General features: G+C 39.0%; 2 protein-coding genes across 3 annotated transcripts in view; one reads left to right on the top strand and one right to left on the bottom strand.

Annotated features, from left to right (window-relative positions):
* dnajc17 (DnaJ (Hsp40) homolog, subfamily C, member 17) overlaps positions 1 to 18,623 on the top strand; it is a 115,009-nt gene that overhangs the window by 83,415 nt on the left and 12,971 nt on the right.
* Positions 5,010 to 15,148, bottom strand: LOC100151490 (cdc42 effector protein 3-like). The gene is given in 2 exon segments (NM_001386839.1): positions 5,010 to 5,890; positions 15,033 to 15,148. A coding segment is annotated over 1 exon segment (531 nt). The 5' UTR covers positions 5,853 to 5,890; positions 15,033 to 15,148; the 3' UTR covers positions 5,010 to 5,321.

The raw sequence follows: 18,623 nt of genomic DNA, 5'->3' as shown, positions 1-18,623 counted from the left end.
TTCCTTCTTAATGCCAACAGTGTAAATAATTATCGATAATATGCTTATGATAAGCTGTTGTTTGTTTACTTTCAAGCTCTGCTTCCTTCAGTTGCTTGACACGCGTGATGCATGTGCCCGTGAAGGAGCCGATGAGCGCCAGCACACACACATATCATGTACATCGACATGCGAAAGTGTTTCTCTATATATTTTCATTACAATACTGACCCATCCACAGAGTATGTAATGCAGTCAAATGTTCACGAACACAAGCGCATAATTTTTGATAACGCTATTTTGGAAAGGATGTGTGAACGGTCTTTTCTGGGAAACAGTAACGTCCGTGTCTGTGTGAACAGCGTTTTTTTAATTTATTTAAGGTAAAGGTATTTAGGTAAAGTCGTTCCGGAAATTTTCCGGATATTTACTGTTATTAATGTGTAAAAAGCGGCTATTGTCTTAATCAGGTTGGTTGTTACTTGATGTAATAAATCACAGTGTTTTAACAGTGCAGACAGAAGAAAAGGTGTTCATTTATTCAGTAAGGTGCAGTGCAGTAAGAAAATCACAGTTTAAAGTGCAGAACTAAAAGCAGATTAATGTTTAACCAGACTCTAGCACTCATTAACTAGCACTGCTGCAGATATTTAACCCCATTACACAAGCTTAAATAACAGCACTAGCAGACTTCCTTCAGGAGATGTGTGGTTTTGGACTGAAAGCGAGGTCAGTTTCCTAATCCTGCATTTCCAGGAAGAAATATTTCATTGAGCAATATGAAGCAAATGTTCAGTTGTGTTATTATTGTCCAGCCTTCAGATTTTTATCAAAAACAAAACCGCTGCTTCCTGCTGTGCTTAAAAGCATGCCTAAAATGAATATTGTATGCACACATATGCAGAAAAATATAGACAACAATCATTTAAAATATTATTATTTATTTATTCATCAGCTTAGTCCCTTTGTTTATCAGGGGTCTACACAGTGGAATGAACCATCAACTATTCCAGCATATGCTTTACATAGCGAATGCCCTTCCAGCTGCAACCCAGTACTGGGAAACACCCATACTCACTTATTCACATACACTACAGCCAATTTAGTTAATCAATTCCCCTATAGTGCATGTGTTTGGACTGTGGGGGAAACCGGAGCACTCGGAGGAAACACACACCAACACGGGGAAAACATGCAAACTCCACACAGAAACACCAACTGACCCAGCCAGGACTCAAACCAGCAACCTTCTGGCTGTGAGGCAAAGATTATTAAATAGTTAGAATTATTAAAAAAGAAAACAACTTTAAAAATAACCAGCATTTGTATATATTTAATTGTTGAATTAATAATATACCAGCGAGCTTACGTCCCATTCACACGGGGCGTCAGCTTCAACGCTTCCTATTCACTTTGAATGGGTGACATCAGGCGTTGCCGAACTGCATTGAGGATCCATCGGCACCACTTCAGAGGCGTTGCTCGCTGCAGAAGTTGGGACTTTCTCAACTTTCAAGCGCTGACGAAAGCGTCAGCCAATCAGTTCGCTGTATGCAAGTAGCCTCAGACAGTAGCCGTTTACGGATTAACGTCATTGGCTGACGCTGCAGACAAGCCTTCTGTCAAGCATTTGACGCTGAAGCCACGTGTGAATGGGGTGTTAGAATGACCAAGAGGCGCCACTCAATAGAAAGTTCCATTGCAACCACAGCGCCCAGCAACAACCCCGTGACTCCACCATTTTGGAGTGAAAGCGATCGGCCGTCTATTGGATCTCATTGCTGTTGCGATGCCAAACAGCGGCTTTGTTTTTCATTTATTTATTTAAAAAGCGCTTTAAAGTAGAGGTCTGCATTCCAGCCGCGGGACCCGACCAGATTTCTGCGGCGCAGGAATAAATTTCCGATTTAAGTGTGGGAGCGGTCGGTAACGGGTTTCATTTGGGACGGGAGCGGGCCGTCTAGCAATATCTCTCCCGACTACCGAGCGAGCACGCGTATGTATGTGTGTTAATAAAATAGCGCGATGCTGTGTTTAGCTTGTTTGTTGCTGTGTGTGTATGTGTGTGTGTGCGCATGCGCAAATGAGAGGTGTGTGTTTGCGCGCGCAAATGAGAGAGAGAGAGAGCTTTGCCTGTGTGTGCGCTTGGTGCTTATGTGTGTGCGCTTGGTGCTTGTGTGTGTGTGTGTGTGTGTGTGTGTGTGTGTGTGTGTGTGTGTGTGTGTGTGTGTGTGTGTGTGTGTGTGTTTGTTTGTTAGTGCGCGCGCGAACGAGAGAGAGAGCTTTGGCTGTGTGTGTGTGCTTGGTGCTATGTGTGTGTGTGTTTATACAGACAGCTTGTTATAGGCTGTCTGGACTCTGTATAGCTGGGTGGTTTTCGGTTTTGTTCTCCCCCTGCTCTTTAGCGGGATCGGCGCGGCGGGTAGAAAGCGGGGCGGGTCGGGCAGCGGGACAACAAATGCTTAATATAAGCGGGAGTGGTTGGGTTCGGGCTAAAACATGGCGGGTGCGGGCGGGAGCGGGATTAAAAATTTAGTCCCGCGCAGATCTCTACCTTAAAGCTGAGATACAAACTGGAAGACGACAAAACAACACTTACTATTACAATCATCTGCACTTCTAATAGTTTATTTTACACACTTATAATATGCTGTATACTATTGGAGTGTTAATTCCAAAATAGCTGTCGTATGACACTAGCGGCATCTAGTGGCTGTTTCCCAAACAACAACATAGTGCTGCCTCTTGGTCATTCTAAGCTTTTTAAATATACAACCTTATTTAGCAGCGATGCACCTAATTAATTCATTTTCTTTTTGGCTTAGTCCCTTTTTTCATCAGAGGTCGCCACAGCGGAGTGAATCGCCAACTTATCCAGCAAGTTTTTACGCAGCGTATGCCTTTCCAGCTGCAACCCGTTAAGACATAATAATGTTATAGATATGTCCTTTGAAATTTCTGTTCCTCTGTTAATCCTGAAAAAATAAATATATCGCATTTTACACAAAAATATAAAACTCTTTTCATCAACAGTAATAATAATAACAATCGGACATGATAATCAGAAATGCTTCTGGATCACCACATTTAGTTTTGCATTACAGGAAGAAACATGCAATGAGAAAATAAGTACTGAACACGTCAGCATTTTTCTCAGATAACATATTTCTAAAGGTGCTGTTGACTTAAATTAAATTAAGTAAAAAAAAAACAACCAAAGAAATCCATATATGCAGAGAAAACAAATCGAATTAGTTTACAAGAGAAGTTCTGTGTAATAAAATAATATGACACATGTAAAAAGTATTGAACACATGAAGAAAGGGAGGTGTAGATAGGCAGTGAAAGCCCAGACAGCATCTGAAATCTCTCAGCAGTTCTTCAGCAGCCCTCTACCCTTCCTTAGTGTAATGCCCCATTCACACGAGGCGTCAGCTTCAATGCTTCCCATTCACTTTGAAAGGATGACGTCAGGCTTTTGCGAACTGCATTGTGGATCCGTCGGCGACGCTTCAGAGGCGTTGCACGCTGCAGAAGTTGGGACTAGCTCAGCTTTTCAAGCGCCGACGGAAGCGTCAGCCAATCAGATCGTTGTATGCAAATACACCAGCAAGACAGTGGCCTATTTCTGACTGAATTTCATTGGATGACGCTGCTATGATGATCGCTTCAGCCCCAACTTCAGACACGCCTTCAGTCAAACACTGACGCTGAAGCCCCGTGTGAATAGGGCGTGAATGAACATCAGCTGCTTCAGTCCAGCATCTTCATTAGCAGGAGGATGAAGACCAAACCAGGGTGAACATTTCAGCAAGACAATGATCCAAAACACAGCCAAGGAGACTCTCAGAGGCTTTCAGAGAAAGAAAACGGCCCAGCCAATCACCTGATGCGAATCCAATAGAGAATACAGAATTAAGCTCAGATTTGATAGACGAGAGCCACAGAAGCATCAAGATTTTGACACTCTGTTGAAGTCTGAGAAACTCACACCTGAGCATGTGACTTCATTCTCCTTATGAGAGGCGTCTTTAAGCTGCCGTTATTAAAGAACCCTTTTACATAAAGTATTGAATACGTTTCAGTAGTTCAGTGCTTTCTCCTTCTGTCATTCTATTGTGATTACACACACCTCATGTTTCACATATTTTTGTTTTGTTTTATTTTTATGTTTGTATTGTTTGAGTTTTCATGTCAACAGCTCTCTTAGAAATATTATTCCCAAGAAATAACATGACGATGTGTTCAATCTTATTATCAGTTCAGTAGTTACATGCAATTAAAAAAATATTGAATGTAATTATTGGATGTTTTGACATGTAAATGTTGTAGGTATAATATTATAACATTCATTTTATTCTTGACCTCAACTTCAGTGATACAAATAGAACATTTTTGATATTAAAACGGCTTAAAAAAATGTTTAGTCCCTTAATTAATCCAGGGTCGACACAGCGGAATGAACCGCCAACTCATCCAGCAAGTTTTTACGCAGCAGATGCCCTTCCAGCCGCAACCCATCTCTGGGAAACATCCACACACACATTCACACACACTCATACACTACGGACAATTTAGCCTACCCAATTCACCTGTACCGCATGTCTTTGGACTGTGGGGGAAACCGGAGCACCCGGAGGAAACCCACGCCAAGGCAAGGGGAACATGCTGAAGCTGTTTTAAAATGTAATCATAATGACAAATACAGTTTGTTCCTCTGGAAAAGTGATCGAGAGAAGATTCAAGACACAATTATAATGCCTCATGACAATCACATTTATGACAGTTTTGAATGCTTCTGCCAGTCTATGTCGCTCCTGTGGCTGTTCATTTGAGCTTCATCTAAAACTCCACATCTATAATCCTCTTAGTCTATGCTGACATTACCTTCAGCAGCTCAAACACTCTAATGGCTAATGGACAGACGGCTGCTTCTCACTCAGGCCTGCTGATTATGCTAATGAGATGGAGAGATGGGCACTAGTGGGCGGGGCTTTCCCCCTCTGATGACACGTACAAAGTGAGAATGTCAATCAAAGTGTTTCCTTTATCAAGTCAGATTATAAAAATACAATTAATGCATGTTCACCATTAGAAGCTGGAGATATTCACACACTGCTGACACACAACTGGGGTTAAACCCCTTATAAATAAGATTTTTGCATAATAGGCTCACTTTAAGTAGTACTACAAACTAGTGTAGGTTTAGTTCACGTGTGAGGGTGGAAGGTCCCAAATCCGGACTGAAGTTGTCTGTCGTCTGATCAGTCTGTGTCTGATCAGAGTTTATCAGCATGTTTGTTTTACTGTTATAGTTCATAGCTCAGGTGTTTGCAGCTTTGTTAATGTCTATTACTGGACTTCTCCATCACCTGCAGTACAGCGTCCAGTATGGAAGGTCCCAAGTCCAGACTGAAGGTGAAGGCGCTATCAGTCTGATCAGTCTGTGTCTGATCAGTCTTAATCTGATCAGTTTGCGTCTGATCAGTGTTTATCAGTGTTTTCGGATATTGCTCCTCATCCTCGTCCTCCATGTCCAGCAGAGGGAGAGAGCTGCTCTTCTGCCTGCGCTCGGATGCAGTTTTCTCCCAGATTGGCTCCTCTAGGTTGACCCGGGGTGGTTTTGGCGGCGGTGCGCAGGCCAGAAACAGATTCTGCTCACTCCTCGAGCTCTGATGCAGGAGATTGTGGCCTTCCTTCAGGAAGGAAAGATCTCCGAAACTGTCCGTGTGTCCGTCCAGCCCGATATGGGACAGGTGTTTGAAGTCTGCCAGAGGAAGGCTGATCATGTTGAGCGAAACCCTGTTTCTGCGGCCAGACGCTCTCCATCTAAGCGGCGCTGGTTTGCGCTGTTGGGACGTCCAGAGCGGCATTTCAATAAGGGATGATCACAACATGAAGAGTCCAGATCCTGAAACACATTAAAGGAGAGCAAGTTATTCCGATGTCTGCATGGGGTTTTGAAGGAACATTTTACTTTTGGAAGCATTAAAGGCACATTATTTCATGTTGTCCACTAGAGGGTGCATATTCATAACAAACAAATGCATATTTTGATGAGGGCGTGATTAAGTATGGAATCATGGGAGTTGTGGTCTTTGTCAACCCTACAGAGAACATACTCTTTTCAACACACTATGGTTTGGGACACTACTTCTATATTCGAAAACGATTTAGGACAGATAGTATGTGAATTGGGACGCGGCACAACTGAACTGAAATAAAATATAGAAAACAGACTTATTCTGTTAACTTAAGCTTGTGGCAATATAAGGCAATGTATAAATATATACACTATATATATATTTATGCAACGGTTCTATGTGGTTCTTGAATCTGATCTGATCTGGTCTAATATCTGCATACTCCACGTCTAATTTCTATTTCTGTTTAGTTCAGTTATGACTTTAGTCGGATTAAGGTCATCAAAATGGCAGTTTGGAGCTTATGTAGGCATTGATGTTTAACTGAATAAACAGTTAGTAAACACGAGTACATCTTATTGAACATCCTTTATTTTCATCACCAGTTATCACAGTAGAACAGTTTCTCAAGCAGTTTGTGATGCATTTTGGAAACAGGAGATGAGCCCCTGGACTAATGCGCCACCTGGCTAGAGAACCCCGTTCTCAAAGACTTACTTTTAGTCATTATTTGGGTAGCAGACATATACTGAATGCCCATTTTAAACAGTGAGATTAGTCTGGATTAAAAAAAAATAATCTATGCCCACCTATAATATATATATATACACACACACACACACACACACACACACACACACACACACACACACAGGGATTGACATTAACACCCGCCAACCCACCAAATGGCTGGTTGACAATAATTTTCCCAGATAATAATTCTTAAAAGCAGGGTTCGATATTAAGGATGGCCTAATATGCATGCAAAGGCAATCTTAGAATCGAGAAGCAACACGACTAACAAAAATAATTGTGTTTGCACAAGCAATAGAGAGCAGGTGAATACCGAATGAGAGGATGATCACTCGCGCCAACAGCTGAGCAGCTGAGGTGAAGCGCACGACTGTTTAAAACGTGTGCACGCTCCCGTTTCCTTGCGTGAAGCAACTCTGTCTAGAAACGCAACTGATGAGATCAGTTCTCTTTCAAATAGACTAGACAAAAAGTTATGCTCATGCACCCACAGTCCTGCTGCTTTCAAGAGTTCCAGATTTGTTTTTTTGTAAGTAGCACCGGTTGCTTTCGCTTTAACTGTGCTTTGAACAAATTTTTTATGGGTCTAACGTTAATCGTGTGTGTGTGTGTGATCATCCTTTCATTATTACACAGTATGTTTTTACCTGCTTTCGTTTGCTTGGTTAATATGGATTATTTATCATTTTTTACAATAACATTGCTTTAATGGGAGATTAAATCCCCATTTATGTGTAGTTAACTGGTGATCTGGGACCTTTAGCACTGGGACAGATTACTGTGCATATGTTTTGTTAAATAAAAAGTATAGTATACAGCTATATATTTATCTTGTTTTAATACATTTAAAATTTGTGGATAAGAAATAATGAATTGTTTATGTTTGGTGTGGTCAGAGATATTTTTTGGTAATTCCTTCATTTTCAACTCTGAAAATGATGTGAAATAAAAACTAATTGTAATATTATGTAACCATGACTCAGTTGCTCATGATTATTGAGCTCATACACAGCACACAAAAAGTTAAATGAATGAGGAGGCATGTGGAGATGACACCAAATCTTAATCAAGTACTTTTAGCATGTCAAAGTCATATTTATGTGTATAATATATATATATATATACAGGGCTCGAAATTGCGACCGTTTTGGTCGCATATGCGCCCGAAAATTAATCTATGCGACCTCATAATATATTTGGGTGCATTAGTGCGACTGCAGATAATGGTTGTAGTGCGACCTGTTTTGATTTTTTTTGTAAAAACGTGCTGAATCGCTCTTCCCTGCCGCTATATTGGTTCATATTAGCTGTCATTCACTCAAGGTATTCCGCTGTCAGATGACAGGGAAGGAGCTTTTATGAACACGGGAAATACAAACGGCTGAAGAGTAAAAACTTAAAGCACACAGGTTTGCAAACCCCACCTAAAGTTGAGGCGCAGATGAAAGCGATCATGACACGTCACGTGGTGAATAATGATCCGCCAGCTAAGATCGAGTATGCGCTTCTTGGAGAAGGTGCCCGAATCTCCATGCGTTTCATTCACTGCGTGTTCAGCGCAAATGTCCGCTAAAAGTCAAATCTAATACTGTACATATCATCGCCAAAGAAGCTCGTCTTTACTAAGTTTACACTGAAACTGCGGCTCATAACAAAGAGCGGTATTGCCTGCTCATAAATTGGGTCGGCTGACTCGCCTGCTTTTCCACTAACACAGAAAAATGAAAATCAGCTCAGACTGAACCTTTAAATTGACACAAACTGAAACCAAAACTTTTAAAGAGTGATAGAAGTGAGACTTTACTTTCTTTCTTTTGTCTATCCTTTTTTGAGGTGTATATTATTTTTTTTATTTATTTACTGATGACTGCTTTGCAGCTTTCATCATTGAATTGAATGATTTATTATAATCTTTTGTTTGTTTTGTAGCAGAAATATTATTTATTAAATTGACATGCATATAAAAACAGCAGTACAAAATAAATATTTCTTACTGCAATGCTTCATTTTTGTTTGATGCAAACTATACAATTATTTTTCATAAAGTAACAGACTTTTTATAGCAGATAACCTACATCCATGCACATTCAAGGCAGTATCATAATGAGAAATGTAATTCACTGTTACTATTATTGTCATTTTCATCATCATTAATATTCTATAGCCTAATTATTAGACATTCATTTTGGAATTATTGCACACAAATATCAATGTCTTCGCAGCATTAGTTAGATTCTGTTTCTGGTTTTTGTCAGTCCTATTAATGTTGTTTTAAAATACAATAAATCCCTTAAACAGCAATTTGCAGCGGTGCTCATTCATTTTAGGTGGGTGCTGCTAATTTTTTTCTGGTGCTCCTAAATATTTGAAGTTGGGAGCACCGGTGCTACCAAGTAAAAAAGTTAATTTCGATATATATATATATGATGTGTGTGTGAATATAACTGTAAAGGTGATGTAATGTTGGTCACAGGTGAAGCGTTTGCCAGAGCTGTTAATTAGTGCTTGTTTACAGTATAGTTACAGATTAACAGCTGATGTTAGGACATCTTCACAGCCACATGTTATATCTTCACACTGTAACTGTGCATGGCTTTAGATTTTCTTTTCTTGTTTATTTTGTCATCTATTAGGTCTGTGTAATATAATGATATACAGTTTAAGTCAAACACATTTGCCCTACTTTGAAATTTTAATTCCATTTAAAATACTTCCCAAGTGCTGTTTAACAGAGAGAAGAGCACGCTTCTAAACATAATAGTTTTAATCACTCATTTCTAATAAGTAATTTACTTTGTCTTTGCCATGATAACAACACAATATTTGACTAGATATCTGTTAGGATACTAGTATTCCGCTTAGTGACATTTAAAGGCTCAACTAGGTTAATTGGGATAAAGTTAGGGTAATTAAGCAAGTCATTGTAGTAACATTGCTAGCTATTCGCTCTATTAATAAGTCCATATATATTATAAACATCTTTATATTAATGTATTTTATTATTTAGTGTAGTTTAGTTTGCAAGTAAGGTTAATTAGGCAAGTTATAGGACAACAGGGGTTTGTTCTGAAGACACTTAAAACGTATATTTCTAAAAGGGGCTAATAATATTGACCGATAAAATAAAATAAAATCACATTCTGGCATATTTTAATTGCACGTTTAGATAGATGCCCGTGTAACCGTGCTCTGAAAAAAAGGATTCATTGCATTTACTACACTTTCTTAAGGTAAGTGGTTGCCAACTATTTATATGGTCTGAATGTAAATAAACTAATTAAGTTGAACATGACTACATTTAATTTGTGTGTTTAAATTTAGCACAAATGAATAGTTTGCAACCAGTTATCTTAGTAAATCCAATGAATAATTTTTTTTTACATTGATAAACAGGTTTAATCAGTGCTGCTGTGGTGTGGACGGTCATGGCTGGACTCTACACACACACACACACACACACATTAGATCAGCTTTCGTGACTCGCAGCACTCACCCTTTACGTGTGCACGGCACTACAGAAAACAGCTTTTGTTGGCCAATAAAGGTTTTATCGGCACTTTAGTAGCAGCGGGAGACGTCGAGTGCCGACAGAACGGCATTCCTTCACTGACATGCAACCAGAAATGAGGAAATACACTATAATGAGGCCTTCAGCGAACACATTCATAAAATACATTTACAGAGCACTTTACTGAAAACACTCAAATATTGATCTTCATTAAGATTTCAATATTGAAATTCATTTAACGATGTTTACATTCATAAATTAATATGTAATTTACAGTTATTTGCTGTCCTGATCAATTTGAATTGTTTTATGTTTTATTTTAACACATTTCTAATCATAATGGTTTTAATTACTTTATTACTAAACACTGATTTATTTCATCTTTGCCATGATGACAGCACATAATATTAGACTAAATATTCTTCAAGACACTAGTATTCAGCTTAAAGTGACATTTAAAGGCTTCACTAGGGTAATTAGGGTAAAGTTAGGGTAATTAGGCAAGTCATTGTATAACAGTGGATTGTTCTGAAGACAATTCGAAACAAATATTGCTTAAGGGGGTTAATAATATTGACCTTAAAATAGGTTTAAAACCAATAAAAGACTGCTTTTACTCTTGCCGAAATAAAAAAATCAGACTTTCTCCAGAAGAAACATTATTATAGGTAATACTGTGAAGAATTCGTTGCTCTGTAAATAATGTGTAAATAATCACAGGGTTGCAAATAATTTTGACTTCAATTGTATAATTGTTTACGTTTAGCCATTTAGTATGCTTCCATTGAAAGCGAAGCACAGATTAATATAGGTAAAATTATATTTTATAATCATAATTATAATTCATAATAATTTTTAAATAAAGATGAATGTAAAATAATAATGAAAATTAGGGCTGTCAAAAATAGTGCGTTAACACACGTGATGAATTCTAATATTTAATGCGTTAAAAAAATAACGAAAATATCACAGTTGAAGTTTTTTTATTTCCTGTTGTGGCCGACGTGTGTTCAGGGACAGCGCATGCATAGAGGCGACCTAGGCGGCTGCCTAGAATAGTGAGCCAACCCCCCCGGTCCTGATATTCATCCACTACACACACACCCTCCTTCATGGTCCTACTTCCTCCGCTAACCGGTCACTTTCACCCTGAGGGCGGCCTGATTGCCGTTTGCCTAGAGCGCCAGTTCAGCTTGCTCTGGCCCTGCGTGTGTTTAAAGTGCAAGGACATTTGGATAAGACCAAGGACACGCTTTTAGAAGGAAAGTTTTAGTATAAAACAATTAATGTGGCATCACCAGGCTATCCTGCGTTTCCTCCAGAGTTTCATGCAATTTCGGGTGTTTCATTTTAATCTTTCTGTTCAGCAGTTCACTCTCATTCAGCATATCTTCATTCATGATGTTTAATGGAATTTGTTACTGCATGAAAAGAAAAGCCTCCGCATTTCGGGACTTGCGTGGTCCTTTAGGGTAATTAAAAATCGCTGCTTACACGGTCGACTCTTAATCAGTATTATCTTAATCATCAAAGCGGAGTATTAGTGTCCATGTAAATGTACTCAGTGAAAATGGCAGATGAAATCCCAAGCTGTCAATGACAGCCCTTTTTTTTCCCTTTAAAGGATCCCTTGCTCACCGCGTGCGCTCTACTTAGTGCGTTGTCTGCGAGATCTTATCACACCTCTAGTAACGTTGTACTTCAATAATGCATCCTATAAAAACTGTTATTGTCATCTATTTTGCATTTATTTGCATGTTTTATTATGCGTAAATAGCACTACTGTTGTTTGCATTAAACGCTGTTTAAGTTTCATGCAAAAGAGCATGCATCAATGTAGTGAATCTATCAACATCATTTCATTTATCAACATCATTCAATAGTGTTTGACCCTTGCGTATTGTTCAAATTGACTCCCCTTTGGTTATGTTGGTGCTGTTTTTGCTCTATTGACTTCCATTACAAACACATTTATTGATTGTAAAGCCATGACAGCATATAATCATGCTTTCCTGATTGTTGTTGGTTTTCGCGCTTGGGAAGAGGTAAAGTGTGTAAGTTTTTAATGTTGATCATCAGTTGTCAGCATTAACCCTTTAGGTAGGCCTGTGCTAAAAAGTGTCTGGCTTTTATATGGAGTAAAACAACAAATTGTAATATGTGTGTTATTTTCATATTCTCAGACAAATCTGTGAGCTGATGATTACGAGTAAAACTGACAAATTGTACATCTCAACAGAGAAAACCAGCAACAATCAGCAATGCATGATTATACGCTGTCATGGCTTTGCAATCAATAAATGTGATTACAACAGAAGTCAATGGAGCAAAACAGCCCAACACAATCAAAGGGGAGTCAATTTGCCCAGAGTGTATTGTTGAGCATTTTAAAACAAAGCATTTTTCTGAAGTATGTGTTATAATAAGATTTGTCAGTAAAAAAAAAAAAAAAAAAACATTCCATTTGCTGAAATACAGAGAAAGTTGTGCTCGAATTAAGCCTCAAATTACCCCAGTGTGTTAAAAACATCCCCATTTTTCTAATAAATTATATATATATATATATATATATATATATATATATATATATATATATATATATATATATATATATATATATATAAATAATTTATTAGAAAAAGTAGCTTTTTTTAGTTGTGATGAAAAGTTATCTTGCTTTTTAAAAGATATCTTCTTTAAGTTCAGTCATGATGTAATGTTAAAAACCTTCTGTGCATGTTTACCTGTGAAGGTGTGCATTTACTGTATCACACCCACATCTGAAGCAGTTTCTGCTAACATGACGAGACTTGTACAGCTTGAACAGAGCGATCCTCATAATACCGTCATCATGTTTCATTGATATTTTCACAATGCAAACAATAGCATGTGAACTACAATTATTGGTTTTATACTGTTCAGCCGTATTTGGTCCCTGAAAAGAACGTATATGCTGATGCTGCTGATTAGAAACAGTGTTTTCAGTTTGAAATGAAATATTATGCTAAGAAGGCGAGGCAGTGACGCAGTAGGTAGTGCTGTCGCCTCACAGCAAGAAGGTCGCTGGGTCGCTGGTTCGAACCTCGGCTCAGTTGGCGTTTCTGTGTGGAGTTTGCATGTTCTCCCTGCCTTCCTCCGGGTGCTCCGGTTTCCCCCCACAGTCCAAAGACATGTGGCACAGGTGAATTGGGTAGGCTAAATTGTCCGTAGTGTATGAGTGTGTGTGTGGATGTTTCCCAGAGATGGGTTGCGACTGGAGGGGCATCCGCTGTGTAAAAACTTGCTGGATAAGTTGGCGGTTCATTCCACTGTGGCGACCCCGGATTAATAAAGGGATTAAGCCGACAAGAGAATGAATGAATAAATTATGCTAAGAATATTTTGACTAAAATATTCAGAATGCACTGTAAAAATATCCTTTAATTAACAGGTTCCATATCTTGTGACTTGCTGTTTTTTTCTGTTTTATCTATTTTCGGTTGTCAATTGCATCATGGGATGTTGATCTCTACATTGTCTACTTTTGATGTTGAAAAGTCAACTCTACAGTGACTTTTATTCATATTTTATTAGTTTGGAACAATTTATTATAAGTTAAGCCTATAAATAACCTATTACCAGGTTTTTGTAACATAGTTTACATCACCAACCCAAACAATATAGCACTATAAACTAATTTTTAAAAAGTCTCTCTTTCAATGTTTTCAACATCAGAAGTTGTGGGGGAAAAAATCTAGTTTCCATCATGCAATTCAAAAGCAAAAAAATTAATTAAAAAAAATGGAAATACCAAAGCAATTTTTGAGTTTATCAATAGTTAGGACAGTTTTAAACCCTTAAATCAGAGATGCCCAAAGTAGGGCTCGCGGGCCAAAGTTGGCCCATCGTAATCTTTGGATTGGCCCACCATTCCATCTATGAGGATAGTGAGAATGATGGAGAGGGTTAGGCCGAATGCCTCTAACACAGAGATCGTCATTTCTAATTTGACGTAACCTTTTTTTATTTGTTCTTTTGTTGGGCTACAAAAAAAAAACAAACAAACTGAAATTAATTGTTTCAATTAGATGTTGTAAAGGAATCAGATTTTTTAAAATGTAAATACTGTCACTCGATGGATAGAGGACTATGCAGAAGACATTGGTGAACAAATCAAGGCAAAAACTAGCGAATTTCTGTTATAAATTACATTTGTTTTTGTTTTTGCTGTACCAAGTTCTTTATAAAATGTAAAACATACTGTATTAGTAATATAAAGCAATGTTTTCTAGACATTTTAAGCATTATTAAATAAATTAAGAAATTACCCATGGAAGCTATATTTACCTTCCGCCTACTAGCCTTAATCAAGTTAGGTTTTTGGCCCTTCAACCACTCTCAGAAATAAAGGTACGCAAGCTGTCACTGGGGTGGTACCTTTACAAAAAGGACAATTTGTACCTAAAAGGTCCATATTAATCCCTCAAGGATACATATTAGCACATATAAAGTACAAAAGTGTTCCTCTTAAAATTTATGGGTACTAATATATACATTAGAAGTAACAATATGGACCCTTTTGAAAAGGTACCACCCCAGTGACAGCTCACGTACCTTTATTTCTGAGGGTGTAAAGCTGCTTTGAAGCAATAATTATCATAAAAAGTAATATATAATAAACTTTAATTGAAAATTCTAAGATATATTGGAAAATAATTGGTATAAAAAACAAGAGCCAATATAAAGTATTTAAACTTAGACAGACATTAAGGAAAACCTTTACACTGTGTACAATGTGAAAAGAACTGAACTGAAGAAGAATATAAATGTAAAGCCAGTGCTGCTTTCTTTGCTTCAGTAGGCTGTGGTGTGGCAGTCAGTAATCTTACCTTTATCCAAAATCGTTACTCCTCATTCAGAAATGGCAGTAGTTAGCTCTCGATATGAAGTTCTCCTAAATTCTCCAGTGCAGAGTCCGTCTCAGAGCGCGAGTGTTAAAGTCCAGAGATTGTCAAACAGGTAAAGTCTCCACCCTGTGTGTGTGACGTAACTTCAGCTTCACCTGAGTGTGTGTCTCCATCAGAGCCGTTACTAATCCTCATGTCATTGTGTCTTGTTCCGCTTTCCTGTTTTTTTTTTTAAGCTGAAGTTGTGTAGTAATGACAGCTCTGGACATGTATGTACAGGTGCTTCACCATTACACAAGCCCTGGTGACATGCAGCCATTCCTGCTTTCACACCCATCACTGTGTAGACACTAGCTAATCACTGCAACAACAAGAAGTGAACATGGATTCATAATGAGAAATAAATGCTAAAAAAATATATTGTTTAAAAGTTAAAATCACATTCATTGATTGGTTTTGCTATAAATTTGACTGATGATAGATGATTTGACAGATATAAATGTGTGTGTGAGGGTGTTTGCGTCATTGATGTTGGTAGCTCTCCATGTTTCCAGCTTTCCATCGTTGCAGATTTGAAATGTTGTTGTGCTGATTGTAAAAGGCCTCTGCCCTCCGTCAGTCCGTCATCACAGTGCTTCATTATTTTTCTTCTTCTTCTATTATTATTCCCTCTAGAACTGTCTTGAGCATCTGTCTGCGCTCTTAAATATTGTCTCTCACCTTTAAAAGCCATCACATTGCACTCATTGCATGTCGTCTTCATCTTCTGAGGCGCAACTCGCATTAGAGAAGCAACCATCCACCCATCCCTACCTCCCAAAACCATCCAATCATTAATCCCTCCCTCCCAAACTTCCATCCCTCCTTCCATCCATCCATCTATTTCAAAGCCAACCATTCATCTCTCCATCTCAAAATCATCCATCAATCCATCACAAAATCAACCATTTATCAATCAATCTCTCCCTCCCAAAACCATCTATCCATCTCTCTCAAGACCATCCATCAATCCCTCCCTCCCAAAACCATCCACCTATCCCTTCCTCCCTCCCTCCCTCCCAAAACCATCCATCTATCCCAAAACCAACCATCCACCCATCCCTACCTCCCCAAACCATCCATCCATCAATCCCTCTCTCCCAAAATCAACCATCCATCCATCTCTCCCTCCCAAAATCATCCACCCATCCCTCCCAAAACCATACATCAATTTCTCACAAAACCAACCATCTATCCTTCCATCCCGCCCAAAACCATCCATCCATCCATCCATCCCAAAATCATCCACCCATCCCGCCCAAAACCATCCATCTATTGATCTCTTCCTTCCAAAACCATCCATCCATCCATACATTCATCCCAAAATCATCCATCCATCCCTCCCAAAACCATACATCAATTTCTCACAAAACCAACCATCTATCCTTCCATCCCGCCCAAAACCATTCATCCATCCATCCCAAAATCATCCACCCATCCATCCCAAAACCATATATCAATTTCTCACAAAACCAATCATCTATCTTTCCATCCAACCCAAAACCATCCATCTATTGATCTCTTCCTTCCAAAACCATCCATCCATCCATACATTCATCCCAAAATCATCCATCCATCCCTCCCAAAACCATTCTTACCTCCCAAAACTTTCCTTCCATTCCTCCCAAAACCATCCATTCATCCATCCTCTTATCCATCACTCCCAAAACCATCCATCAATCTATCCCAAAGCCAACCATTTATTAATCTCTCCCTCCCAAAATCATCCATCCATCTCTCTCAAAACCATCCCTCCATTCCTCTCTCCCAAAACCATCCATCCCTCCCAAAAACATCCATCCATTTATCCAGCACTCCCAAACCCATCCATCTCTCTCTTACAAAACCATCCATCAGTCCATCCCTTACAAAACCATCCATCGAACCATCCATCCTAAATCCATCCACCTATCCTTCCAAAAACTATTCACCCCTCCCAAAACCCTTCATCTATCCATATTTTCCTCCCTAAACCATTTATCCATCTCTCGCTTCCCCAACCATCCTTCTATCCCTCTCAAAACCACCCATCCATGCCTTCCAAAACCATCCATCCATTCATCCATCCATCTTTCCTTCCCAAAACCATCCATCCAACCATCCATCCATCTATCCCTCCCAAAACCATCCATCCAGCCATCCATCCCTCCCTCTTAAAATATCTAATTAAGAAAATGTTCTAATGTTAGAACAAGCAACACAGGGTTAATGTTTTATAGTTACTGATCCTATAAACCAAAGCCAATCATCTGAAGGCCTCTTTCCAATCATTACAAAATCCACGCACTGATTACAGTTACTGGGAAAGACTGACTTTGATGTAGTCTGGATTTCACCATTCTTTTCAACAGTGTTTGTGTGGCCTTGTGTTCCAGGATCGATGACTTGTTCACTTCATTTATTAAATAATTGTCTCTTCATTTGAAAATGGCCTCAGTGGACTTAAGGGAAGCACTGCTTTTCCTCCAAACAACAAGAAATGATCGTCAAATGTTCCCTGCGTCTGCCAGATTCAGAGGGTTTTCTCCTTTCAAACACGTCCAATAAACAAAGGGTCGCCGTTCCCTCAAAAGAGCAGGTCTTTCTCCACATGTGCAAACATTCACATACAGCAAACATCAGCTCTTCATCATAACGTTTATACAGTGCTGGAGCTCAGAGTTTCTGAACTGATTTCATCCACACAGATTATCAAATGCAGCCACGGCCAAACATTAGTGCTGGGGTGATAAATCAGTGCATCGTGATGTGTGCGTTATTTCTGAGATTTTTATAATGCATCACACTCAGAATGCATCTAGTTCATAATAGCAGATGGTGCTCAAGGCTAGATTTTAACAACAGATGGCACTCTAGGCTAGTGTTTAGCAGCAAATAGGCTTTAGGCTAGTTTATAACAGCACATGGCACTCTAGGCTAGTGTTTAACAGGACATGGCACTCCAGGCTAAAAGGTGCTCTAGGCAAGTTTCTAACAGCAGATGGTGCTCTAGACTTGTTTTGAGCAGCAGATGGCGCTCTAGGCTAGTTTTTTTAACAGCAGACGGTGCTCTAGGCTAGTTTGTAACAACAGACGGCATTCTAGGCTTGTTTTAAACAGCAGACTGCGCTGTAGGCTAGTATATAACTGCAGACAGCACTCTAGACTAATTTTAAACAATAGTGGCGCTCTAGGCTAGTTTATAACAGCAGATGATGCTCTAGGTTAGTTTTAAACAGCAGGCAGCGCTCTAGGGTAGAGTTTAACAGCAAAGGGGCTCTAGGCTAGTCTATAATAGCAGACTAAGCTCTAGGCTTGAAGGTGCGCTAGGTTTATCACAACATATGGCACTTTAGACTTGTTTTGAATAGCAAACGGCGCTCTGGGCTAGTTTTAAACAGCAGATAGCACTCTAGGCTAGAGGTGCTCTGGGCTAGTTTATAATAGCAGATGGCATTCTAGACTAGTTTATAACATCAGTCGATGCTCTAGGCTAGATTATAGCAGCAGTTGGCGCTCTACGCTAGTTTATACCAGCAGATAGCACTCTTGACT

Source organism: Danio rerio, chromosome 17 (assembly GCF_049306965.1).
Source record: "Danio rerio strain Tuebingen ecotype United States chromosome 17, GRCz12tu, whole genome shotgun sequence".
Classification (NCBI taxonomy): domain Eukaryota; kingdom Metazoa; phylum Chordata; class Actinopteri; order Cypriniformes; family Danionidae; genus Danio; species Danio rerio.
The sequence above is the reverse complement of the archived record's forward strand: the minus strand, read 5'-3'. Positions and strand labels throughout refer to the sequence as shown.